Source organism: Phalacrocorax carbo, chromosome 1 (assembly GCF_963921805.1).
Source record: "Phalacrocorax carbo chromosome 1, bPhaCar2.1, whole genome shotgun sequence".
Lineage (NCBI taxonomy): Eukaryota > Metazoa > Chordata > Aves > Suliformes > Phalacrocoracidae > Phalacrocorax > Phalacrocorax carbo.
In genome coordinates, this window is record NC_087513.1 from 123,498,585 (window position 1) to 123,524,692 (window position 26,108).

General features: G+C 40.8%; 1 protein-coding gene across 1 annotated transcript in view; it reads left to right on the forward strand.

Annotated features, from left to right (window-relative positions):
• Positions 1–9,140: 9,140 nt before the first annotated feature.
• Positions 9,141–26,108, forward strand: part of MED14 (mediator complex subunit 14) — a 37,887-nt gene continuing 20,919 nt past the window's right edge. The window contains exons 1-10 of the mRNA XM_064473212.1: positions 9,141–9,578; positions 11,452–11,478; positions 16,982–17,087; positions 17,776–17,949; positions 18,727–18,856; positions 20,561–20,689; positions 21,060–21,167; positions 22,025–22,157; positions 22,712–22,862; positions 25,487–25,598. Coding sequence (XP_064329282.1) covers positions 9,397–9,578; positions 11,452–11,478; positions 16,982–17,087; positions 17,776–17,949; positions 18,727–18,856; positions 20,561–20,689; positions 21,060–21,167; positions 22,025–22,157; positions 22,712–22,862; positions 25,487–25,598 — 1,252 coding nt within the window. The 5' untranslated portion in view covers positions 9,141–9,396. The remainder of the gene's footprint in view (positions 9,579–11,451; positions 11,479–16,981; positions 17,088–17,775; positions 17,950–18,726; positions 18,857–20,560; positions 20,690–21,059; positions 21,168–22,024; positions 22,158–22,711; positions 22,863–25,486; positions 25,599–26,108) is intronic.

Sequence of the window (26,108 nt, forward strand, 5' to 3'; positions counted from 1 at the left end):
TACACAGACCCATTCCTGGAAATGTTAGTTTTCTTTTAATCTACATTCTAGCAAGCTGAAGGAAGAGGAATTGGTTTTGGTTTACATTCCTTGTTTTCCTCCAGAAAATGTTCAGTGGGGCATTACTGTCCCTTGTTCTAAATTCTTAACTCTTGCTGTACTGGTATTTTATGTACTGTACCTCTGACTAGTGCTCTACAAGACGCTAAAGAAAGAGGGGGTTTTGTGCATGTCTCTGGAAGTAAGCACATGATACATTTAGAAGAAAAATCATCAAAAAGACCTCTGTAAGTTTCTTTCTGCTCCAGAGCAGCCTTAATACAAACTACCTGAAAAGTCTAGTTTGTATGCTTGTGCAGAGAACAGGCTTCCAAAGGCCTGTTCCGGAGAGCCCTGATTAGATAATACGTAACAGAGGAAAAACATGGTTTGAGGACTTTTGTTTTCATTTGCAGCTCATTAGAGTCAGCCCAAAGCTAACTTCAGCCTCCTGGCTGGGAGATACTGGATCAAGATAAAACCAGGCGCAGACAAAATAGGACTGTTTACATTTGATGCAGCTGTACCCTGAGTTCCTACATGATCAAAAAATAATAAGCCACCAGAGGAAGAGGCGCTGTCTTCAAAAGACTCAAACCCCATCCATTCAAATTGCTGCAACACAGTACTTGCAGGGGTACTTGCATTACAAAACTGGTCAAGGGAGGTAGCCCTCTGGCAAAGAACCCTAAATCTATGAAGGTGACTTTATCTTCCCACAGTTTCAGATTGCAAGAGGTTCAACTAGACCAAACTCTCATCATGTTGCAAGAAGATCAGACAGGGGCAAGCCCTGAAGACAGGCCTTCACCAGTTCCACCTAGATCGTGACAAAGGGCACTGTTTAGCCAAATTAAGAAGGCCACGTTGGGGGGAGGAGAAGGAAGAGTGGGCATGTTTAATTCCATTTCTAAATTAATTTAGGTAAATCAGTAGAACTTCTGTGTGTGATCAAGGCTTATTGTCAGAAAGCGAATTCTAAATTAAAATGAGAAATAGAGTGGTGTCATCCATTACAAAGGAGATATGGGCTGAAAGTACTGCTGAATTGCATGATGGCTTCTAAAAATACCAGAATGCAAGGATTAAGTACAAGTGAGTTAATAAGGTGTTATACTGCATTCTGAAGGCTGCTTAAAATTAGCTGTGAATGTGCTTTTGCTTGTCCTAAATACATTGCAGAAAGACACTTTTTTTTTCCTTTGCATCTCTTTCAGCCTTACTTCAAGCTGTCACAATCTGAAAAGTCTGGCTCTGTAGGCACTAGGAGGAGAGAGATAGCTTTGCTATTGCTCTTCTTTCCAATCATGCTCTGAAGCCTGAAGGAACCAATTTTAATAAGTGACGTACAGAGGTGAAGCTCAGTCATTGCCCCATGTGATTTATTCAGCGTGTGGTATAGCGCCATTGTACGGTGCAGTATTCTCTGATGAGAAGGCATTTTCAGAAAAAGTGCCCATTTTCAGGATCAGATGTTTTCATAAAAAAACAAACAAACAAAAGACAGAAGGAGCTACAGCTTTCTCAGCTGAACCTCAACTTAAACCAAAACGTTGCTAGGATTTACTGAGTTTCTACTGTGTCTTCCACATTCTAGAGCTGCGCAGAAGAGTAATGATTTTTAGGATTTTGCAGACTCGGACAATACTGCAACAAGCCCCAGGCTGTCAATTACCTTTGCAATCAGCAGGGCTGGGAAACCTTCTTCTTCTAAGCTAAAATGTGAGTTGCATGAATCGTGGACTTATATGCAGATCTCGGCATGTGGTCTGTGCCTCACAAAAATCTTTGAACACCTGCTGGGCCAGGTGCTGCCTGGCCCCACACGAAGTGCTGCATATCCCTCTGGCACAACAGGCAGTATTTAGTTAGGTGTAAGCAGTTTGTGTTTCCAGAACTAGGATCCTGGCACAGAGGTGGTCCCACTCTCAACCTACACTGTCTGATCTTTCAGAACTGGCACTGGCCGGAGTCGCTGCCTGTGTGCATGCCCCCGTGGCATCTGAGAGCAATCTGCTCCTCCTGTCCATAAGCAAAACATCCTATAGTCCACCAGAGGACCAGTATTCCTGTGTTGCTACAGATGTAATGTTCTGCTTTTTCACTGTACGTTTCTTTCAATTTTAATGGACAATGAGGAGTTGCTGGAGTTCGCTAACAGTCAACCAAGTCTGCACACACAAGTCACACAACTAAACATGTAATCAGCTCTTCAGTCCCCGGAGCCAAACCCATTCTGGCATCCCCTTCTGCCAAAGCTGACATCTCAGAGCTTTGTGAAATAGGTGGACAGTTTAGATAAGTTTCTCCTAACTGCTACAAAATGTGCTGGTTTATTCTTTCTCAAAAAAAAAATTAGCTCATTCTAGAAGCTGTGCAAGAAGGAAACTCCTTGGATAGCATCTTAGCCCAGAAACTTGGACAACTCCCTTCCCATCCAAAGACTGGGTGGAGAATGGCAGCTCCGGCATAATTCTGTGTGTCCTTACTCCTGCAAGGGAGGGTCAGCATCTAAACACTATCTGACCACAGCTGCAGATCTACAAAGCCTTTGCAATTAAGCATGTTCTGGTACCCACCCTTGTCTTTAGAAGAGCGTGAGAGTTTGCATTGTCTGAATGTATTAGCCAGCAGCAGTTAAATACAATCGAGCTGTCTACTTCTAAGTTTAGGACAGAATACTTCACAGCTGCAGTCCTTCTCCCACTGGGTATGACTAATCAGATCTACTTCCCTGATATTCTCTCCGTCTCTTTAGGTGTTTGCACAGATAAATCCTTTTGGCCAAAAGTACTTTCATGTTGAAGTAAGTGTTCACTTTGTATTTTTCCAGCATACATGTGTTTTTTCAAATTCTGTGAGTAACACTCAGGGACTGCTAGGGAGAAATCGCAGGTTATGGATGGTATTGTCAAGTTGTTCAAGTCAATGATTGAAGAGTGCAATTCATCACTCCACTGCCAGGCATTAGACCAGGGGTTCTTTCTCCTTTGTTAGCTTTTCAAAGATGCGGGGTCCAAAAAGGATGTTACTGTTTTGCTCCTATTTCAGAATTACTTGTGAACAAAGCGGTTTTTTACCCACAGAAAAAAATGCAGCTTGTATGGTTGAAATAGTAAATTGAGTTGTAATTAACTTAATTATAATAATAATGAAAATACACTCTTTTGAGGATAGCAAGGCCTTTAGCTAGCTTTAGTTCCAGTCTGACAGAGACAAACCAATTTAAAATTTACAGTGGCTATCAACATTGTTAGTAAAGAAGCCCAAAGAGAAGCTCAGGTTAATACGGCTATGTTCAGCATTAAAAAAAAAAATAATCCCTTTGGCATTATTATAAGAAAGGGGACTTTTGTAAATTCAAATAAAATCAAAGATGCTATTTTATGACTTGGAGAATGTTTCTTTTCTTAAGTTGTTCACAACGTATAATTAGAACTGTAGTGTACTTTACTACTACACTGCACAAGAGATTCTCTGTCTCACAGTGGCACACTGTCTCATAAACCATGAGTGACTGACAGAGAACTCTCAATCTGTTGCTATGTGTTTTCTACCATTCCAAAAAATAGTTGCCAAACTTCATCCTATGAACAAAGCAGACCAAAAAAGAGACGCAACTCATAATTTTAAAACTTACAGGTTGGAGTTTCTTTAATTGGTTCCCTTTGTAGCCCTTTTAATAAACAGACAAAAAACAGAGCACTTGTGCAGTAACCAGCTATGAACCCCCTTCCTCTAACCTACATACACTTTTGCAAAGAATGCTCTTCTATAGGTACAACAGCCCTGCACAACTCACAAACTGGCAGTTTCTGTCATGAAGTACTGAACTGTCAACAAATAATGTAATCGCTAATAAAGATATAGGCCATGATCATTTAATCATTTGTGATTAAAGGGTCATTGGTATTTTTCAACTGGACTTTTATCATAACATCATAGAAAAATGTTCATGCAATTATGTTCATGCAAGTGCTACAGTGGAAAAGTCTAAATATTTTTGGGCTATCAGTATGTATTTGATGTACAGTGATGCATGATATCTTATTAGAATTTAAATACATACCTTAAGTTTTATTGAATATGAGGTTGAAGCTTTGTAAGTTCATAGTATGCAGCATTGCAATAACTGATATTATGTGTGGGAACTCTCCCACACCATATCTGATTCTCTGATATCTTCTGAAAAGGATGAAAGATATCAAACTTGTATTACTCATAATTTATATAGGCATTTGGATATAACATTGCTAAATGTTGCAACATTTTGTACATCAAGTGATTAAGAAGAAACCTTCGTACTATATTTTTTTATTATTAAAAGAATGCTTAAATGTCAAGTCCAGGAGGTGCCTGTGTGATTGCACAGTTCTCTGATAAAAAAAACTGACAGAGAAATGGAATGACCAAGCTCTAAAACACAGAACCACAGGATAGCTAGGAGGCTGTCTCCTAGAGTGTGATACGGTCTACCTCCCTCCCACTGAACATTTGTCCTGCCGCTCCAAAGAACAGTAAATGTTTAACTTTTCTGGAAATAGAAAGTCATCTGCTGTCCTTCCCATTAGCTCTATAACACTGTTAGCTCCACAGCTAAATACCAACAGGTTTTGATCGACCAACAGATCTTTACCCAGTTACACTTCTAGGCTCCCCATTATGGTAACGAAGAGGAGCCAATTTAAAATATATGGCTGCATGCTTGGATAAATATTCCTGTGCAGAGGGGTGCAATCTCTACTGTAGCCATTTCACAAGTGGGGAAAGCTGAAGCACGGAGATGAAATGGCTTGCCCAGAGTCACAAAGTATATTAATAACAATGTTGGAAGGAGAAGCTGATGTTCTGATTCCTCAGCGCCGTCTGCACGGCAAAGGTTTGGCAGTACTCCTGGACTGGGAATGCCCAAGCTTTTCTTGAGCACAAATGCCCTTTAAGCCAGACTGAGCAGTGCACTACACCAGCAGCACAGTCCTAACGTAGTAGACTCCCATGCTGCTTGTGCAACCTGCCACACATCTATCACACAGCGGAGGACATGATGCACATAGCAGGAGCTGGCCAGGATGACGTCTGGACACAGGTTGCGATGCTGGGCAGCCCCCCACGAGGGCATCACCCTGAGTCCCCCGTGTGCCTTCCACACCTTCCTGCCGGACGCTTCCCTGGTTCCCCTGCAGCTCTACGACCTCGCCCATGCTCCACGACAAGACGAGACAGGTAGAGCCGGTTATCAAGCTAAATATGCAGGCCAGGCATGCCCTGCACATCAGGTCACTCAGCCGGAGAGGAGTCCCAATGCTGCACTGCCTGCCCGCAAGAAAGCCCGAGGTGAGAGCCAGCTGCATGCATGAGGCTTACCAGGCCTGTTCTCTTCCCATTACTACCAAAAAATCTGTCATCGGCTTTAAACGGCAGAAGACTGAAAACTGCTGAATTAAGAGAATGAAGACAAATGAAACTACAGTAGAAATCTGTATTTAAGTAGCCTGAAAAACCCACATGAACACAGCCATCCTTCTCAGCCCCACAAATGAGCACCGCCTACCTCTTAGCAAACAGCCAACAGAAAAGCATGACAGCAATCTCAAGATGGTCAAAATGTCACTGCCTTTAAAAAGTGCTCAACAGCAGATACATAAGTTTTGATAAAATATCATAACCCTAGGAACTAAACAGTATAGAAAAAGATCAACTGTAGTTGATCAACTGTAAACAGAAAAATAAACCACACCTATCAAATAAAATCAGATTATAAATTATGACGAATTATCCTTTTACCCTTGCAAACCACAAAATTCCGTAACTCACAGTGAATCTCCTAGGGCATATAATTTAGTGAGACACGCTACTGTAAGAAATAATACAATTTGGATTATTTTTCAGCATTATTCATTAATTCTGCTTGTCTATCCTCCTGAAATGCATCGTCGTATCGTACCTGGAGTCTGGTTTGTTATTTGGAGAATTGCATTTAGAGTGTGCCATCTACCTCAAAATATTAAGACATTTTGTTACCTATGTGCAACAAATTTGCCTATATAATGACTGCAGTCCACAACGGCAGTCCGTGATCAGATATACCATTTTTAATCCATGCACTTAAGTGTTAGGAAATTGAGGATCTGTAAGATTGCAGGAACCAACAGCCCCAGTCAGAACTAAGGCTTCATTTTCCTCTCTTATAGCTTGAAAAATCCAACTTTGTTCGTCACCCTTAGGGAGAGTGATGCATACGGCGGTTATCTATAGCCTACCTAACACCTGTGCAATTCACCAGGTCCAGGTGAAAGCACTGTCCAAGGAGCCCTCTCTCCCCCACAAGTCCTGTTACTCTTCCAGCAACCCCACTGCTCCAGTTTTCTCTCTCCCGTAACTTTGCGCCCGCCACCCCAATAGACTCCCGAAGCCTGTTTCCAATTCCTGCAAGCTGGGGTTTTGAATTTAGACACAATGCTTATCCTTCTTAGAAGCGCTTGTATCAAAGAGTGATAGTGCTGCCAACCTTGGAAAGGCAACAAGAAGCAGCAAACATATACATTTCTTTTTACAGTCACCTGATTTTTGAACTCCCAACACCCATCTCCAGCTTACTGCTAAAAAAAACTCATCTTGCCAGGTCTCCCAACACCACGACTGTTGCATGCACGCACACATTAGCATGGAGCTTCTGAATTTTCTGTGGCTGCTCCTCCTTTCTCTGAAAACAGTATCAAGAGCTTCTTTCCTATGCAGCCATGTGAGAGGAAAGCTCAATGTGACCCCCACCACAGCTCTGATTAACCCCTCCTCTCCAAGAGAGGTGGAGAAAGGCAGCCAAGCTGAGGATATCATCCCTCCCCAGCCAAGGCTGAAAAATTCACCGAGACCAGAGCTTCTCCAAGCAAGAACAGCTCTAACAGGGGCAAAGTCAAATTGCACTGCAACAACTTCCCACCCGCCTTTTCATCAATAAAGTCTGAGCCTGTGCTGCTGAAATCAATCAGAATTTTATTATGGACTAAACTGAAGAGAAGAAATGGGAAGAAGGGAAAAAGAACAATTAAAAAAGCCTGTATTTCTAAGTTTTAGTTCTCATAAATAGCCTGATCACATCTAAGTATTTTCTTCAACTGTGCACCTAGTTGGCCATAAAATGGGTATACAGCATTTATTCATGCATATAAAGGAAAAAAATTATATTCATACAGTTGGAAAAATGCCTCTTTGCAATGGGGAGGCAAGAAATTACAATGCAGTAAATTAATAATTTATTTGTAGCAAAATATGATCCAGACAGTATTTGTCATTCCATCCTTTATAGATTCACTTTGTAAACAGTACAAAGCAGACATTTCTTTCACCTTCAGTGAAAAAAACCCTCAGTTAACCTAAAAACAAACAAACAAGGAAACAAATGCAAGACTTAAATCTAAACACATTTTAGGAGTACAAAATTCCCAAACCACTATCACCACCCACCCCATGTGAGCTCTAAGGCTCACAGGTTCATCTTGCTGACGCAGCCCACAAAACTATGGGCTGCCATGGCTCACAGCTGTAGCAATCCAGCCCCTTCCCCCCCCAGACGGGCAAGATACTGCGCTCCACTACAGGTGATGGCTCTTCTCCCCTTAGAGCTGAGCCATTGGCAGGCAGCCTGTACGGCAAGGCCAGCGCTGGCATGCCAGCGTGGAGTTAACAGTCCATCTTGCTCAACACACTGTTTTAGCTCCATGGAGATTATGGGAGAGCTTGCCTGCCAGGGAAGCTGCTCCTTGTCAGCTGGCAAACAGCTCATAACCTGGAGCAAGAAACACGCTACCTGTAAGAATATAATTGAATAGCCTTGTTGCTGGCATAGATATGCCCGCCCCCCCCCCCCCCCCCTTTGTATGTTTTTAATTGAACCATTGATTACACACTTCTCGTGTTGGAAAAAAAAATGTTTCCTTTTCTAGTTAACTTTCCCTTGGAAACAGATGAGTAAGACAAGAGGTCTTTAAAAGTCTACATTTAAAACAAAACAAGTAGGGCCTTTTCTTCTTAGTTAAATAGTTAACTTCAAAGTTAAATACATTTGAGTAGTTTGGATATTTATTGCCTACAATGTGCCTATTTTGGGGATTTATTTGTAAACATCAGGCAAGAATTTATGATTTAACACTTGAGTGAATCACAATACAAACCACTCAGGCTTTATACAGTTCCTTTCCTTACACAGCCTACTTTGGTAAGAAGTCCGCCCCAAAAATCCATCTTCTGTTGTTCGCAGATCTTCCCTCTCCCTTCAGAAGCGACGGTCAATCTGGAAGACGGAAACAGGCAAAAGTTCCCGTAGTTTTGTGTTTATCCCCAGATCGCCCCTCTTCCGAGCTTTAAGAGCGACTTTAAAGGAGGACGTATACCTAGCCACCTCTAGTCTCGGCTACCCGGCGTGGCTCTGCACCCTTCGCAAATGCTTCACGTTCCCCAAGTCATTAGGAAGGGATTAGCCAACCCAGCGCCTAACACAGACTGTTGTCTCCTTGACAGCCTGAAGAACCGCAGCAAAGGCTCTGTGAGGCACTACGTCTATCAACTGGTTCTCCTTCCCGCCGCGTTCCGTTAAGGCGGGCGGGCACAACGGCAGAGCCACCCTCGCTTCCCTCCCCATTATCTTGCACAGACGTTCCAAACGCGGCGCTGCCGGGAAGCGGGACGGCAGCCGGCTCCAGCCCTCCTCCCGACGGCTCCTTCCCGAGCGCGGCGCCATTTCACACAAGCACACACACACACACACCACCACCCTTGTCCCGCCGTGCCCCCGCAAAGAGGGGGGCCAGGCTTGGCCCGTCCGTCCGTCCGTCCCTCCCGCCACCAGAGCGGCGCACGGCGCGCAAAGCCACCTTCCCGCCCGGCACGGGGCCTCGGGATAGCAGCGTCGGCCCGGGCTAGGCGCCAGCCCGCCGCCGCTCCCGCCGCCTCTCAGGAGGAGGCGGTGCCCACACCCCGCCCCAACGGCTGGCACGCGCCTCCCGCCGCCGCCGCCGCCACCTGCCGGCCCCGCCCGCTTCAGCGCCGCTCCCCCCCACGCTCCCGCTCCCGGTTTAGGCTTTCCCGGAAAGGTTCTCTTTCCGGTCCACCACAGCTGTTCGCTTCCGTTTCCGTGCCCCCAACATGGCGGCGGCCCCTGCGCCAAGTGGGCTCTGAGCGTTGCAGAGCCCCCTCGGTGCCGCCGCCGCCCGCCCGCCCCAAGCGCCGGGACCCGCCGCTGGCCTCCCCGCTCCTTCCGTGCGGGGCGAGCCGGGCCGGGCGCCGGTGCCGCCGGGAGCGCCGGCCGCCCCGGGTTGCCGAACGGCTCCTGCCCTGGGTTGAGGCGCTGCCGCCGCCGCCATGGCGCCGGTGCAGCTGGAGAGCAACCAGCTGGTGCCGGCCGGTGGGGGCCCCGCATCAGCTCCGGCCCCGCCGGCCCCTGGGGCCGTGACAGCCGCCGCCAGCCCCGGCTACCGGCTGAGCACCCTCATCGACTTTCTCCTGCACCGGACCTACGCCGAGCTCACCGTGCTGGCTGACCTGTGAGTGCCCCCCGCTCCCCCCGGGCCGCCCCCGCGCCTCTCCCTGCCCGGCTGCCAGAGCTAGCCGTGCCGCCGCCGCCGCCCCGCAGCGTCTCGGGAGGATGAGGAGGCCTCGCCGGGGATCTGCCCCGGGCCCCGGCCGGGGCTGGGGGGAGGCGGTTGCTCCTTCCTTTTCTCCCGCCCTGGGGAAATGCTCTGTTCCCGCAGGTTTGTCTCTGTACGGGGGTGTGCTCAGGGGACAGCAAAAGTTGCCAAGTGATCTGTTAAAAGGAGAGAAGATGTTTGTGAGGAACGCGGAGCAGCTGGATGCGGATTGTCTGGTTAAATGCTTAAGTTTGCCCTCCAAGTTACTGTCAGAAAACCCAACCGTAGTGGTTGTACCAATAGCGAAATAGATGAAGCCAAAATGTATGAAACTAAGATGTTTTCAGATGCCGCAACTCCTTGAGTTACCTGTGTACTTTTAAAAATACCATTTGATTATTTTGGAGAAAGAAAATAAGTTATTTACTTTACAGTCTGGTGTGCTGATGTTGTTGTGTTTGAAGTGGCAAAACAAAGGAACGTTTTTGGGCCAAGAAAAACTTTAATGAAAGCATGAGGACTCTGAATAAACCTGTTTCCCTTTTAGTTTGTTTAACCTTAGAGGTTCTTGTGGGGAACCTGTATGTTTTAAGAAGTGACATACAGAACAAATGGGGGGAAAAAGATGTATCGTTCTTGTAAAATACCGTATCTGGTAAGTGTACAGAGTTTTGGTTGACTTGGGGTGAAGAGCAATCAAACTCTGGAAAGGACGAGGAGTTTTAGAATTTTAGTTTGCTTTGCAAAAACTTCCAAAATGCCAGTCAAGAAGTTTTTCCCATATGTTTATGGAATGTGTAGGCAGTAGTTGACACTGTATGCTCTTCTGTAGGAGCACGTGCCTGTGATGTGTTTCATTCTTGTTTTAATGCATAGAACAGGTCCTTTTTACTTCAGTACATCATTAAGGTACAAAACAAAATGGCTGCACATGGGGAATGCTTTGGGCACTTTGATTCACAAGTAGTTTAAGAGCTATGTGATGTCCCCTCTGAAAGCAGAGCGAGCTAGAGTTTTCCACTATATTTCTCCATAATACAGGGATTTGGCTAGTAGAAAGCCCAGCTGGGAAGTATCATCCTCCTTCCCTCCAGCAAAATGATTTCTCTTTCTTTTACTAGCACCAGTCTAGTCCTAGAATAATAACAAAAAGAAAAGCTTTTTGAATGAGATGCCTGTGATACTTGTAGAACATTACAGAAATACAGTTCCGTCTCTGCAGTAGTATCTGTCACACAGGTCTTTGGTAAAGTTGTGGAGTATGACATTTCTCCACTTTTAGACTGATAAAAAGGGAAGAGAGATTCATTTCAGGCAAGTCAGGAAACTGCCAATTTTTAACACCTGCTGCAGATGCTCTAGGATTGCTACTATGAATTAATTAACTCTAGTCATGGATGCTTAATTGAGAGTCATCAGTTACAAAGCACAGGCAGTGATACTGTGTGGCTCACTAGCTCAGCAGAAATCTTGGGATTTCAACACCCTTCATCAAGCTTTTAATTTGACCAGTTCCAGCTTACCTGGTAGAGAGTAGTGGCAAGTGCCCTGTGGTGCTATTATATGCCTGATTTCCCCCCCCCCCCCCCCCCCTTAACCAGGCTGCTTTTTAGAGTGGTTAAGCTACAGCTACTTCCTTTATCAAACATGTTATTTAATTGTATTTAGGAAACACAATTGTAGAAATTGTGTTCTTGTACTTAGTTGAAGGTTACTAACAAAATTTCTAGTAGTCTGAAATGCAGTAGACCAATCTATAATATGCTTTTTGTTTTCCTTTTTAATATAGATTACCAAGAAAGACTGATATGGAAAGGTGAGTTACAGTAAGCAAGTCTGTAATGCATGTTAAAAGACAGAACTTTGTTTGGGGTGTTAAGGTTAATATAGAACTGTTTAAAATTAGGAGGAAAATATTTTATTTAGATTTTATGCAAGAAAATAAGCCGTGTCTGTCTTGCTGTCACTACATAGTTTCATGATTTTTCTCAGCATCAGTGGCAATATCGGGTTTTTTGGGGTTTTGGTTTTGTTGTTGTTTGGGCTTTTTTTTGTCACACTGTTCAGTAACAATCTGTTGCTGTTATAGTGGGTAAACTATGCCCTTATTAAGGACATTTTTCTCTTCATGAATCTTGAAGCAATGAAGTGACAGTAAAGCTGATGTGAAAGGGAACTGTGGTTTATTTTTCTGTTTATTTGTATAAATTTTATGGAAGTTGTTAGTAAATTGTTTCCTTTATTTGTGTTGACATGCTAATTGACCTAATTTTCTTTGGAGACATATAGCAGCTGTGATATTCCTAAGGATGTTAATAAAGAATGATCATTAATTCGGTTATCTCAAATATTCCAAAACTCTCATCATGTGTTGTGGAATTAATCCAGTTTTTGGGGAATCATAACCTGGGATGATTCCTTGCGCCCCTTTTCCTTAGGCATAATGTTTTATGAAGAGAAACAATTTGCTTTTTGTTGGGTTTTTGTTTGGTTGGTGGTGTTTGTTTTTTGTTTTTTAATTATCACTCTATTTACTGAGGAAATTACATTCAACTCTGGGTCCAGAGCTTCCTTGTACTGGTGGGGGGCTTCTCCCATCTAGATGCTTAGCATTTCTTGGTAAAGCTGGAATCTACTTTGTGGGGCACACAGGTCTGGAGCAACATCTTAAGTCCTAATGGATTACAGAAATAAGAAAGAAAATAAGACAGCCCTCAATGGTCGCAAAGAATGTCCTGCAGTTGAAATTGTACTGAAATCAAATGTTCACATCCTTGTCAGCTTTGACTTAGAACTATTCTTGATGAAGTAAGTGGCTTTCCATCTCTTGGAGGAAATCTGTAAGGGAGGTAGTTTATAATTATCCAGATTATTCTATTTTTCCTAACTTTGAGAGCTGTAATGGCAACAGTAGTTGGGCTTCAAGCTCTGTTTCTTGAAGCTAGCCTGGCAACATGGCATACATACTTTGATAAAGATCTGATGGTATTATTCTCTAATAAAGTTCATATAAAATTGAAGTTCATTACTATAGTGCCTAGCTAAAAGATGTCATGATAAGAAACACTGATAGGAATTTATGTATCATAGTATCATATGGCTTTTCTTTGTAAAGAGTCATTTATTAGTTATCAATGACAGGAATAAATCACTTTTGCAACAAGAAAGAAGTGGTTGAATTTTAAAAAAAACCAAACACATTAGTAAAATGAATAGTGCTGAGTTCTGGGGGAAATCCAGGGGCTTGTTTCTTGATAATGGAGACCTTTTTTAGCTAAGTATTCTTTCTATTTTCCTTTTTACCCTTCAATAAAGTGTAATACATGGAAAACTTGTATCTAAATACAGTAAGGGCTGTATAAGATTTAACTGGAACTTTGATTATAATCACTTTGCAAGGCCCTATCTTCTGTTGTGGGGAAGTAGAAAGTAAAACCTTACACCTGCATTTCTGAATGAACAGTTCCTGCTGACAAGCATTTAAGGGAAGTGTTGTTAAAATACTTCCAAGAACTACATAAACATACTGTTTTCCTAAAACCAGGCAGTTTTCTTACTGGTTTTGCAGTAGTTTATGAACAAGGCTGTTACTTCTCAAACTTGCAGCAAACACACTGCCATCTACACAAGATTTAAAAACATTCAGAACTATTGTAAATACGTGTTATTCACAACTTCACCAACAGTGCTATTACACACCTAATTTTTGTGAAAACATTGAGTTCCATTCTTTTCCAATGACAAAATAACAGTCATTTCACTCCCTTCATAGACATGGATAAGAATTTTGGTTGGAAAGGTACTTTGGAGATACCTAGTCCAACCCTCTGCTTGAAGTAAAAGACAGTTTCAAAATTGGTTCAGGTTGTCCAGGGTCATATCCAGTTGATTTTTAGATACCTTCAAGGATGGAAATCCTGTAGCCCTTCTGGGCAGCCTGCTTCAGTCTTTGCCTCTCTGTCTGTTTCTTTTTTGTTTTCTTAATGTCTGACTAGTTTTTCACTGTTGTAGGTTGTGGCTGTTGTCCCTTACCCTTTTGCACTTTTGTGAAGAGTCTGGTTCCATCTTCTCTCTAACACCCCTATAGATATTTGAAGATGGCAGTAGGATCTCACCATAGCCTTTTCTTAAGCATAAACAAACACAGCTTCTTTAGCCCCTCCCATGTCATGTGTTTCAGCCCCTACCCACTTCTGTACGGCAGTATCTGCCTTGGCTAGGGAGTATAAAATTGGGCATAATGCTTCAGATGCAATCTCGCAAGTACTGACAAAAGGTGAATAATCCCCATCCTTGAACTAGGTTGCACCAGTGCTAATACAGTCTGTCATTGTTGCAAGGGCATGTTGCTGATGCCTGTTCACCTGTCCACCAGGACCCCCAGCTCTGCAAAGCTGCTGCCCAGCTGCTGCTTAGTACCCAGCTTGTGCTGTTACATGAGATTGTTTGCTTCCATATGCAGAACTTGGCATGTGGTTTTGCTGAACTTCATGAGGTTCTGTCAAACAGTTCCTCCATCCAGCTGAGGTCCCAGTGTTTGCTCCCACCTGTTCGGCATCACCTGCAAGCTTCCAAAGAGTACATTCCTTCGCATTGTGCAGGTTGTTGATGGACGTGTTGCATTGTACTGGCCCCAGTATTGACCCTCAAGGAACACCACTGGTTACCAGCATTAAAGAAATCCAGCTGGTAGCCAGTCACAGCCTTTTATTCCTGGCAGTGCAGCCAGTTTTTCACCAACTTGTAGCCCACTTACCCATGCCATATCTTACCAGCTCGGCTACAAGGATGCTATGGGAGATCTTGTCAAAAGCTGTGCAGAAGTCAGTGTAAATGCATCTTCTGTTCTCCCCTTGATCACAGGCAATTACATTGATTAGGGATGGTTTGCCCATGGCAAATCTATGCTGGATGTTCCCAGGCTACTTTTGTGTTTGTTATTTATGTGGACATAGCTTCTAGAAAGACTTGTTCTATGAATTTTCTTCTTAACTGAGCATAGATCAGCTGGCCTGTAGGTCCCTGGATGCTTTTTGGCCTTCTTGAAGAAGGGCATGATGTTTGCCTTTTTACAGTCATCAAGACCTTTGATCACTATGGCCTTTTGAAAATAATAGAGAGCATCTTTACAGTGGCATAGGTCAGCTCCCTCAGCACCCTTGGATGCATCCCATCCACTCCAATGGACTTTTGTATGTCAAGCTTGCCTAAGTGGTCCTTGATACTCTTCTACTATAGCTAATGGTTCACTCCCTTAGACTCAGCCAATAGTCTGAAGGATCTGAAACACCTGAGACCAGAACTTACTAGTAAAGAACGCACTGAGTACCAGGGTTGTTAGAAAGCTTTTTAATGTGCTTTGCTTTGCTTTTATAGGCCTTGTAAATATACTCTTTCCTTAAGTTTTGTCATCTTTGAATAAAATATTTTGTGCAGCCCAGCATAAGGTCCTGTATCTATAATGAAGGACAAAAGGATGCAGAAAAATTGACAGACTTCAGGTTCTTGTAGGAAATAGATGGATGTGAATTCCCAAGGCAGTTGTCATTCAGGGATGATGGTGGTGGTTCTGGAAGCAGGATGCTATCAAGTAGAAGTAACAAGTCTTCTGCAACTTCATACACGTGGTATTAATGGAACAGTTACTGGAACACTATGTCTAGTTTTATCAATTTTTGTTATTAAATTGCTGTGCTTTTTTGGGGGTGTGTGGGGCGGGGCGGGGGGGGTGTCTACCTTTGATTTCCAGTCACAGAACATCAGTTTGAATTTTTCTTGCGATCATGCTGTTTTCACCACAGAAGTTTGCTAGACATAACTGCTAGACTTTAGCAACTTTTATATGGAGTTTGTCTGAGAGATGATTGGCTTTCCAGTCTCCCTGTGGACATCTTTAAAATCCCATAAAGTTTTTCTGAATCTTTCAAAATTCTCAACATCTTGTTTTCATAGTATAGTTACTGTTAAAGCAGCATGTACCTATAGCAGTGTGTCCACCACTTGAAATCTTAATATTAGGCTGAATGCTATTCTAAAACATCTGCTCTAGAAAGCAGAGAAGTTATTGGCTTAATGCCCAAGTTCTTGAATGAGGTTTGTCATGTGTAATGCAAGAAACTGGACCAGGTGGTATTAGTTGTGCTTCTGGCCTAAATGTTCATCTGCTACAAGCAGATTATGCTTTATGTCTTGCACAAGAGAGTTAGCCTCATTACACCAACACCTTCAGCAGAAACAGGCTTTATCTCTATTATGTGTTTTACAGATTAGGATCAGAAGGAAGTGCAACTTCTGTTTGGTAGAGGCCAGTATCTGTTGCACTGATTAATGTTCTTTTTGTCCTAATGCTTTTGTTACTTTAGAAAACCATATCAGGAAAACATCTTGGATTTGGGTTTGTGGTTTTCTTTTTTTTCAAAATAACTAGAAAACTGTGGTGAAAATAGTGAATTTAACATGTGGAAAGGGAGGGAAGCCTCTATAAACAGTAGATGAAATGGGATTTCAGAGTGTATTTCATGTCTTGTCTAATGCATCTACAATATAGATCTGTAATGAAGGGGGAGAATCTGGGTTGCCTCTATTATGTTCTTTTACGAAAAATAACACCTAAGATATGCAGACATACACTGCCTCAGTTTGACTGTCTCATACAAAGCACAGTGGGAGGAATATTATCAATTGTCAGTAATTTCTTCTCATCCCAATTTCTTTGCAAGGCAGGAATAGAGAGTAAAGTAAAAGGGTGGGTTTTTTTTGTGGTCTTCCCCAACACAACCCCATTTCCTGGCAAAATGGTAGCATATTGTAATATACTGTGTAAAGATATCTTAAATTTACTACTGTGTTATTTTGATTAGTATCTGGGTTTTTGGTTTGGGGTTGTTTGGTTTTTTTAAAGTGAATGTCAGTGTATTGTTACTGCCAAGTCCTGTAACCCTTAGGCGTATTGCCATGTCTACTTAAAACTTAATCACAAGCCCTGGGGAAATCCTGTAAAAGGTATAAAGATAATTCTGTTGAATTCATTATTGAATTGTTTCTCTTAAAATCAGGGATTAATTCATGTGAGCATGCTTTTCTGTTTTCCCAGACGGTCTTGGTTAGAATCCATGTCTATTGTTAGCATTTAGGTATTCAGAACAGTGAGCTTTTTTTTTTCTTCCATGTTCTAATCAAACAAGCCATATATTAGTGATGCTTCCATTAAGACAATTAGAAGTTAACTTTTCAGCCTTTTTTTTTATTGGCACAGAGTTAAATTGCAGCTTTATTATATATCTGATCACTGGCTTAACGAATGTTTGGGTTTTTTCCAGAAAAATAGAAATAGTGCAGTTTGCAAGTCGCACTCGTCAGCTGTTTGTTCGTTTGTTGGCCTTAGTCAAATGGGCTAATAATGCTGGAAAGGTGGAAAAATGTGCGGTAAGTTAGCAACAGAGTTTGGTATGAAATAATCTCAAAGTGATATGGGATTTTGGTACACCCTAACTTCTCCTTACTATAGAAGTTAAAAAAAAGCCTTTTTCATAGGCAAATGAATATAAAATTATAACCAATTTCTTCCTACTTAGAAATTGTATAATCTTGTCTTTTAACAGTTCATGTTCCCAAAAACTTACCAGTGGCAAAAAATAAAAGGCTTGTCTGCACATAGTTTCAGGAGTGCTTTGGGGGTTAGGTGGTACGACAGGGAAGATGGTGATCTCAGTATGTCAGTTCTTGTTATCACTTTCATTCTGCTCTTGGTTAAATAAGAATAAAGTCCAGAATGTTACAAAAAACAAGCACCAAGTAATCACAAACAAGTATGGTTGCATTCCAGTAGCCGTCATGAGATAGAGAGCTGTGAGGCTTTACAGCTCCTCCACAGAAATGGAGGAGCATCAGAAATGGCATTCAGATTTGAAGTGTCCTTGCATAAGAAATGGCCAGAATATTCATTCTTTCTTTGTTTTATAGATGTGATTACTTGAATTGGAAGTGACAGATAAAATCATATCAGCCATGTGCACTAGATGAACTGAATACAAAGGAACATTGATTTGTGCATTTTTTGGACATGCACCTCTTATTTTCTCTTCCCCCCCCGTTCCCCCCCCGTCCCCTACAGATGATATCAAGTTTTTTAGATCAGCAAGCCATTCTGTTTGTGGACACCGCTGATCGTCTGGCATCGCTAGCTAGAGATGCTTTGGTTCACGCTCGTCTACCTAGTTTTGCTATCCCATATGCTATTGATGTTTTGACAACTGGATCATACCCGCGTCTGCCTACCTGCATTAGGGTAAATAATGCTACCATATGCTGGGGGTGGGGAGGGAATCCCCAGTACAGTATCAAATGCATGTTAATTAAACTAATTGTCTATGCGCAAATGGAACTGTAGTTTAATACAGGTCTAGTGCCAGGTCTCTGTAGTGCCTAGTTTCTCATGCAGAGCACTTCCTATTTGAACACGTTATGCTTTCCCAGAAACACATTCTCTCCATTTAAACTAGTTCTCCTCTAGGATGAGTATAGTAGCAACTCTTCTTCCTTGGTTCTTTAAGTATTTGCACATGCTTAGCCACCATCCTAGAGAAATGAAGTGTGAAAAGGAGACACTGGCATCTGTTGTTCTTGGAGATTTTGCGTGCATTTGGAAATGTACTGAAATACTTATAGCTCTTTCTAATGCTGGTGCCTTTTCGTACTGATAAAACGCAGAATAACAGGATTTTGTGAAGTACTATAAACAGTAGTACCTGTGACTTAGATCTATAGCTACACACAAGGATTGGCTTTCAAATCTTAGTATTTAAAAACAAGTTCAGCCTGATGTAAGGCCCTGAATTTATTTAATTGATCCAAGTTGAGCAATTTTATTCACTGATCAGTCTCAAGTAAGATGTGATCAACTAGGAAACAAATCTGAGTCTAAGATACAAAACTTCGCTCTTGTGTAATGGTTCTGTAGTATTTATATTTTCAGACTTCTAGTCTGGTTAGTTTTCACCATTCCTACTGTCAATGTATTATACTTGTTTGAGATATGTAGACTAGTTCATGTTTATTTTAACAGGATAAAATAATCCCTCCTGACCCAATAACAAAGAGCGAGAAGCAAACCACACTTCATCAGCTAAACCAGATTCTTCGCCATCGACTAGTGACTACAGATCTCCCTCCACAGCTGGCAAATCTTACAGTTGGTAAGACCTGGAATTACTTTTTGAAGAATACATTATTGCAGGCTGATTTAAAAATGTTGCATTAGTGTTAAAGCAAAGCTAAAAGCTTAAGTGAGACTGTTAGGCATGCTCATTGAGACTGGGATCCTGTCTTTGTATGACATCAAAATATATCTTTTCCCCTTTTGAAAAAATGAGGGCACTGATAATACTGCTGAAATTTTACTTACTTTCAAGAAGAAATCCTGTGCAGGTAATGGCAAGAGGTTGTAGACATTGTCTTGCTCTTTCAGCAAATGTGTTATGAAAGAGTCTTAGGCCTAACAATGTAACTGCTTTACCTTAAGTTAATTTAAAAATGCAATTTAATTAAACTGTTAGGTCCTTCTGTAGAAACTCTTTGAACTTTAGCTTAAACAAGTCACTCTAATGTTGCTTTTCAAATCTGTTTTGATATTAATCTTCATGCATAGACTCTGTTCATATTTATGCATGCCTTTTGTCTGTGCCTCACTGCAGTGCCAGATCTCTTAATCTGTTTCAAATCTCTGTTTTAATCTAACTCAAGTAATGGTAGCTATTAAGATGGACTTTTTTACAGGAAGGATGGCTATAAACTGGACTAGGTTATTGCAGAATCACAGAGAATAGGACTGGAATGGTCCTAGTCCATGCTTTTAACTAAGACAAGGTTAGCCATGTGTAAACCATACCCCACAGACCTAGATCGAAGATGTTTCTCAAAAATCTTAGTTTTCACTGGTCCCTGTCTGAATGCTTGCAATGTCGGTATTAAAGCCATTTTTGTCTAACAGAAGTCTAAATGGATATATGTCTGTGTTCTTCAGATTTTTCAGTTAACATTTCAATGACTTAGTTTCTCTTTTAGGGTTAAGAGCGTGTGTGGGATGTTTGTGAAAATGAAACTTCCGGAGTTAAAATGGTTAAAATTTCAGTATGTCTATAATTGTAAAGGTGTATGTCATATTTCATTAAGTAATTGAGAAGAAGGTCGACCCACAGTTTATAGTAAGGACTTGTACTAAATTGTTTGCTCTGCCATTCATTCTCTTCATGACCTTGCTTACATACTTTTGACAGTCTTTGTTCCCAGTCCTTGAAGCTGATAGCAGTGTTCACAAAAGGTGGGAGGATATATATGTCAATTAGATAAAAGGTGTATGTAATCTTTGCTTGTGTGCATATATGTGAATTATGCAAACAATTTTCTTCCTCACATGAAAATGGAGTTATATTTTTAAACATTATTTTAACATTAACATTTTAACATTACAGAAATGGTTTGCAGTGAGATGTGTTTCCAGGACTAGATTTCAGCCTGGGCTGAGATCGTGTTCTGAACCTCCTTTGAATATTGCTTGAAGTAATCATTGTTGATATAGTAAAGAATTTGAAAAATTAAGCTAGATGTTTTGTTTGTGTAACTTGTCAGGCTGGTAGTTAGCTCAGTGTTACTCTGGATTATGGTAGCAGAAGTGTTAACAAGTTATCCTGACTGAAGAGCTACTGTTAAGGACAGTTTGGGACATCCATCTGTCCATGCTGCTTATTGACACTGGTTCTGTTGCAGAAGCAGCTGTAAGTTGCACAGAGCAGAAACTATACGGAAGTAATCCTGTGCGAGTGCCAGGAGCTACCACCCTGATATTTTGAGGCATCTTAGGAGACTGAGTGAAATATACCTTTTTTTTCTTTCTTCCTTAGCCAATGGCCGTGTGAAGTTCCGAGTTGAGGGTGAGTTTGAGGCCACCTTGACAGTGATGGGTGATGACCCTGACATCCCCTGGCGCCTTCTGAAACTGGAAATTTTGGTTGAAGACAAGGAAACTGGTGGTAAAAAAAAACATTTACACTTTCTTTTTAACATGATGTTCGTCTCTGATGACCTATAGGTCTTGCGATAGCAAAAGACCCTGTATAAACAACTTAAGATAATGAAGCTGTATATACTTGTCCTGTTTCCACCTTGCTCTGTATGCATTTGATACCTTAACAATGGTGGACTGTGATGGTGTAGTAGACTGACTGAAATGTCCAGAGTAAACCAAGGTTGGGGTTTTTTTTTGTTAGAAATTCTGATACAGAAACTGCTCAGTACAGTTATATCTTTCTTTTTTTTCCTTTTTAATTTATTATTCTATTTAATTATTTTAAATACCTGTTTTCCTGGTGTCTAATGTGAATTATTTTTAATTCATGAAAGATGGTCGAGCCTTGGTTCACAGCATGCAGATCAACTTCATCCATCAGTTGGTCCAGTCACGACTGTTTGCTGATGAAAAGCCGCTTCAGGACATGTACAACTGTCTGCGTATCCTTCTGAAAGTTGCTTCTGAATAAGCTGTGTAATGTAGCCTTGCCCTTCCTAGCAGCTGGAGGTCAAGAAAGATGGATTCCCTTTTAAGCTAGGGGGAAATGTCTGGACATAAAGTAAAAATGATGGCCTTGGAAACAGTTGTTCTCATATGCCAGCATGTAAAATTTGATTTTACACGCTTAGTCAGCAAAGGTAAAGGTGAGGTACTCAAGACAACAGGTTGTGTCGGAAGTCAGTGTGGCAGCAGCTGGCTGCACGTGCTGATTTCAGAGATAGAATACAGCGCTGACTTGGAAGGTATGGGAGCTGACCAAGAACTGCAGTAAGGTGATGATGGTGTGTTAACTTTTTTGCACCTGTGTGAATAATAAAATGGGATATAGCATGTGCAGAAATAGTGCAGTGATTTTCCACATACAAAAGGCAAATTGCTTGACAACGTGAAAGAGTTTTCAGTGAAACAGTTTCTGCAGAAACAAGTAGAATCATGTTATTTTAGGGTGACCATGGAAAATTAGGTTAGTGGTAGCTATAGGGTGAATTTAATTTTTATTAGTAATCTTTTCCCTAAAAGATGATCAGAGTGAAAAATCAACAAAACAAAGCTATTGTGACACTCTTGTCCAACACTCTGTCTAAAACTCTAGATAACAGTTTAAAAAAAGGCAAAAAAAACCTTTGAGAAATATTTGATGCTGTTTATATGTCTGTATCTCTGGATTAGCACGAGTGTGTTTTCAGACAGCATCTTGTCTGACTTTGACAGATGGATTAATGTAGTGTACAGAAACAGATTTATGTAGTGTACAGACTCTTGGGAGGTCTTATATTTTCTTAACTCCATTTGTTAGACTCCTTCTGCTTAGCACTTCAGTTGGAAGTCTTGCATTCACAAACACTAATGCTGATTCGAGAGCGCTGGGGTGACCTTGTGCAAGTGGAGCGATACCATGCAGGGAAATGTCTCTCACTCTCTGTTTGGAAGTAAGTTAATTTTAGAAGGGCTGTTAACAAACAATAAATGAAGTAACAGGAGGGTTTTCATTTACTAAGCTTGAGCCAGAATTTTCAGAATTGTACTTTCTTTTTGATGTGAGACTCCTAAATTCTTGTGATTAAGTACCTAAACATGTGGTTGACTTGCAAGGAAGTAAGAGATATACATTATTGTACAGTAGAGCAATGGATACAGTCATAAATCAGCTTGTATTTATGGGGCTATCTAACTCAATAAATGAATTAGACAATTGTCAGTCTTTCACTGTATTTATAGCTCAATTTGCACTATATAAAATTTTAAAAAGCAATCCAAATGCTCTTCTGATTGTGTTGAATTTGCAGCCATCTAAAACTTCTTCATGTAGTTATAGTTTACCAACAGTTCTGCATTAAAATGTAAACTAAAACACATGTTTTTATTCAGTTCAGCTGACATAATCTTATTTTTATGTAGAACTCTCAGAATCAAGGATTACCTACTGAAAAGCACATTTTCTGCTATTCCTGTTACATGGTTTAATTATTCTCTTTATTTTAAGTCAACAGGTGCTTGGCAGGAAAACAGGGACCGCGTCTGTTCATAAGGTCACTATTAAGATTGATGAGACTGATGTCTCAAAACCCTTACAAATATCTCATGAGCCTCCACTGCCAGCCTGTGATTCCAAACTGATGGAAAGAGCCATGAAGGTAAACGTTTGCTTTGCAGTAGGCATCTAGTTTTGTAAATCAAAAACTTAAATATACTTTGCATTGTCAGTTTGTTTCACTTTGATTCTATTTAAAGAGCTGTTTCTAAGATTTCTAGTCAGTAGTTACTCTAGATTGTGGGGTGTTTATGTTGGGACCTAAAATTGTTGTTAGAAATTACTGGCCTTCACTTCATCTTAAAAATTACATCTACTTTACAGTGCACTATATACCACTTAAGAGACAGAATGCTGAGGCTGGGGGGAAACAACAGCAAAGTTTCAGTTATGTTTAGTGTTTGGCTTGAAATGCTCTATAGGGAGCCAGCTCTTCCCTTGGAGATGCAGTGTAAACTTCCTCAGAAAATCAGGTCACCCATGCTGTTTGAGTTTGCTACCCAGAGAACTGGGTATTCGCTTTAGAAAATCTTACATTATGACTTGGAAATCTTGTTCAAAAGAGCTAATGTGATTTGCTTGTTACAAGTGTTAAGTGAAGCTCGGTTCTATGTTATCGCTAACCAAATTGTCACATGGCCTATTTGAATGTGCCTTTGTATTGTTCAGATTCCCATATGTTAAAGGTGGGATTGTTGAAATGATCCCAAATTAGTAACTGCAGTCAACTTCCTGCTCGAATAAGGCTTCGCTGGTGATAATTCTAGATCTTGGTTAATGACATCTAAGAGAAACTGCGTTCTAGGATTTATAATAAGTCTTCTGTAAGTTCCTGAGCAATCTGGCAATTGTTCTTTCAGAACAATCTGCTGTTCCACGGCAAAAATATCTGGCTGTGATATATCAGAATGCGTGTTTTGTAATGATTTCTTACAGTGTTTGGGTTTAAGAGAGTTAATAAACTGGAGTGAATGGTGTAGTTTTCAAACTTTCAGTGGAGTTTTTCCACAGGGAAAAACTCTTCAGCTCAGATTCTTCACCTGTCTTACAGAACCTTCTACTGATGATAGCCTTCACCTACTGTACATACTTTGTATTTGAGCCTCTTGGTGCATCTTGTTTATGAAGTCTGATAGACAAGTCTATATATGGTGAATGTCAAGAACTTCATATGCTTGGGCCCCAGGGGAATGTGGAAAGCTTAGTGGAGCATAGTAGCTGTCTACTGTATTTCTAGAGTAGAAATTCTACTATAAGTATAGTAAATATATACTAAATTTACTCATTTAATAGCCAAAATTAGCATATTTAGGTTACTAAGTATGCAGTTCATTTAGTGAAGATACTGTATTTATCCCTAAATCCAGAAAAATGTGCTTGATCTAGAACATCTGCTGAAGATCCACTGGAGCTGACGCAATCTGAGCTCACTGAATCATGTCTACAGGCTGTAGATTAAGACATGAGGCCACTGTAAATTTGAGATTTATCAAAATTAATGCTGACTCCCTTTATAACTACTTGCTATGAGCTTAAAAAATTTATCAGCTATGGTATATACACTGCTGTTTTAGTGTTTGAATAATGATCTCAGCTGTAATGACGTAGATAGGACACTGTGCTTCTGTTTATTTAAGATACTATATAAAACAGTGGCATGAACAAATATGTTTGTCTAAGCAGATTTTTATACATTAACCTACTGAAAATTGAATGTAGCTATAGAACCTGTAGTCACTTGTTTGTGAGGAAGATTTAACTCATAGAAGCTTGCTGAGTTGAAATGCTCTTGTGGGTGGCTGAAGACTTGATTTTTTAAGGGCTTGTCTCAGAAATAGTCTTTATGGGAAGGTCATTTTGGTATATATGAAGGCATGTACTGGAATTCTGTATAATTCCGTTCTGGTGTAAACCTCTGCATGCATCTCTTATGCTAGAATAAAATTTGAGTTTAATTTGCCTTGAACAGTTTGCAGAGCAATGTGAAGTTAACTAGAAAAAGGTTTTTGCAGTAATCTGTAGCTTTGCTATGCAAATATGTAAATATTAGGACTGTAATGTGAATGGATATAAATACAAATGCTTGAATTTAGGTTGCACAAGTAAGCTACAGTTAATATAAGTGGTGGCATAAGCTTCAGCAACTAGCCTCTAGATACCCCTGGGTCCAGTGCCATCGGTTGTATTCAGTGTCTGCCACTGCTTCTTCACTGACTGCATTGTTACTGCGCTAGCAGGACTGAAACTAGTTTGCTGTATTTCATTCTACAGCTACATATGTGTTTGTGTAGAGGCAACCATGTTTTAATATGGGTGGGGGGCGGGTTGTGGTTTATTTTTCTTTGTGGTTTTTTTTTTTTTTTTCTTAGATTAAGCTAGTTATAAATGGGTGCATGCTAAGCTGGAAAATACTCCGGCCTTGATCCAGAACAAATAGGTCTGCACAAGGAGTGGTAACAGCATAGTTTGTGAAACTTCTTTTCTTTTACATTTTCTTCTATTCTACTCTCAGAAACCCTCCCACTGCCTGCTGAACAGACAGAATCTTATTTCAGTTTGTTATATTTATAGTGATCCAAATACTCAAGTTATTAGTTCATTTGGTTCTGAGCAAATTCTTTCTTAAGTGATTGTTTTATTAAGTTATGTAGCTTTGTTCCAGTGCGCTAATGCATGAAGTCTACACATCCAGTTTGAACTTACTCAAGTACATTCCTTCTTTAACAGATTGACCACCTATCAATAGAAAAACTCCTAATAGACAGTGTCCATGCAAGATCTCATCAAAAACTCCAGGAGCTGAAAGCCATTCTTAAGAGCTACAATGTTAATGACAATTGTATGTGTTTTCTACAAGTTTGTTTCAAGTTAATTTCCATTTGTGTCTAGGAATGGTTTCCTTTTTTCTTGGCCTTTCTTGTTTTCATTAATATAAACAAAAAATATGAAAAACTGAAGGGAGGTGCATTCAGAATTTACAAGACTTAGCTTTAAATTATTCTGCTTGGATAACTAAAATTCTCATACCTCTAAATTTAGTATAATAGATGAAGCTGGTAGAAGATCATAGTCTGGGTTGAAGGGTTAGAAGTTGCCTACTGTAGAACGTGTATGTATTCAGAATTGAAAAATCATTCACTGTCTTAAGCTAACTTTGGATAAGATTTTGCTTAAACTGTTGTGAAACTATTGGGATTCAAATTGAGCTTATAATCGTGAAGTAGTGAGTTAAAAGATATTCGAGGATTAATAATCTTCAAATTTGGCCTGTCTTTTCTCACTGGTTTCTTACTAGCACTATTTTCACAGAGAAATTCTTATATTCAATTCCCTCTTTATGTTAACAGTA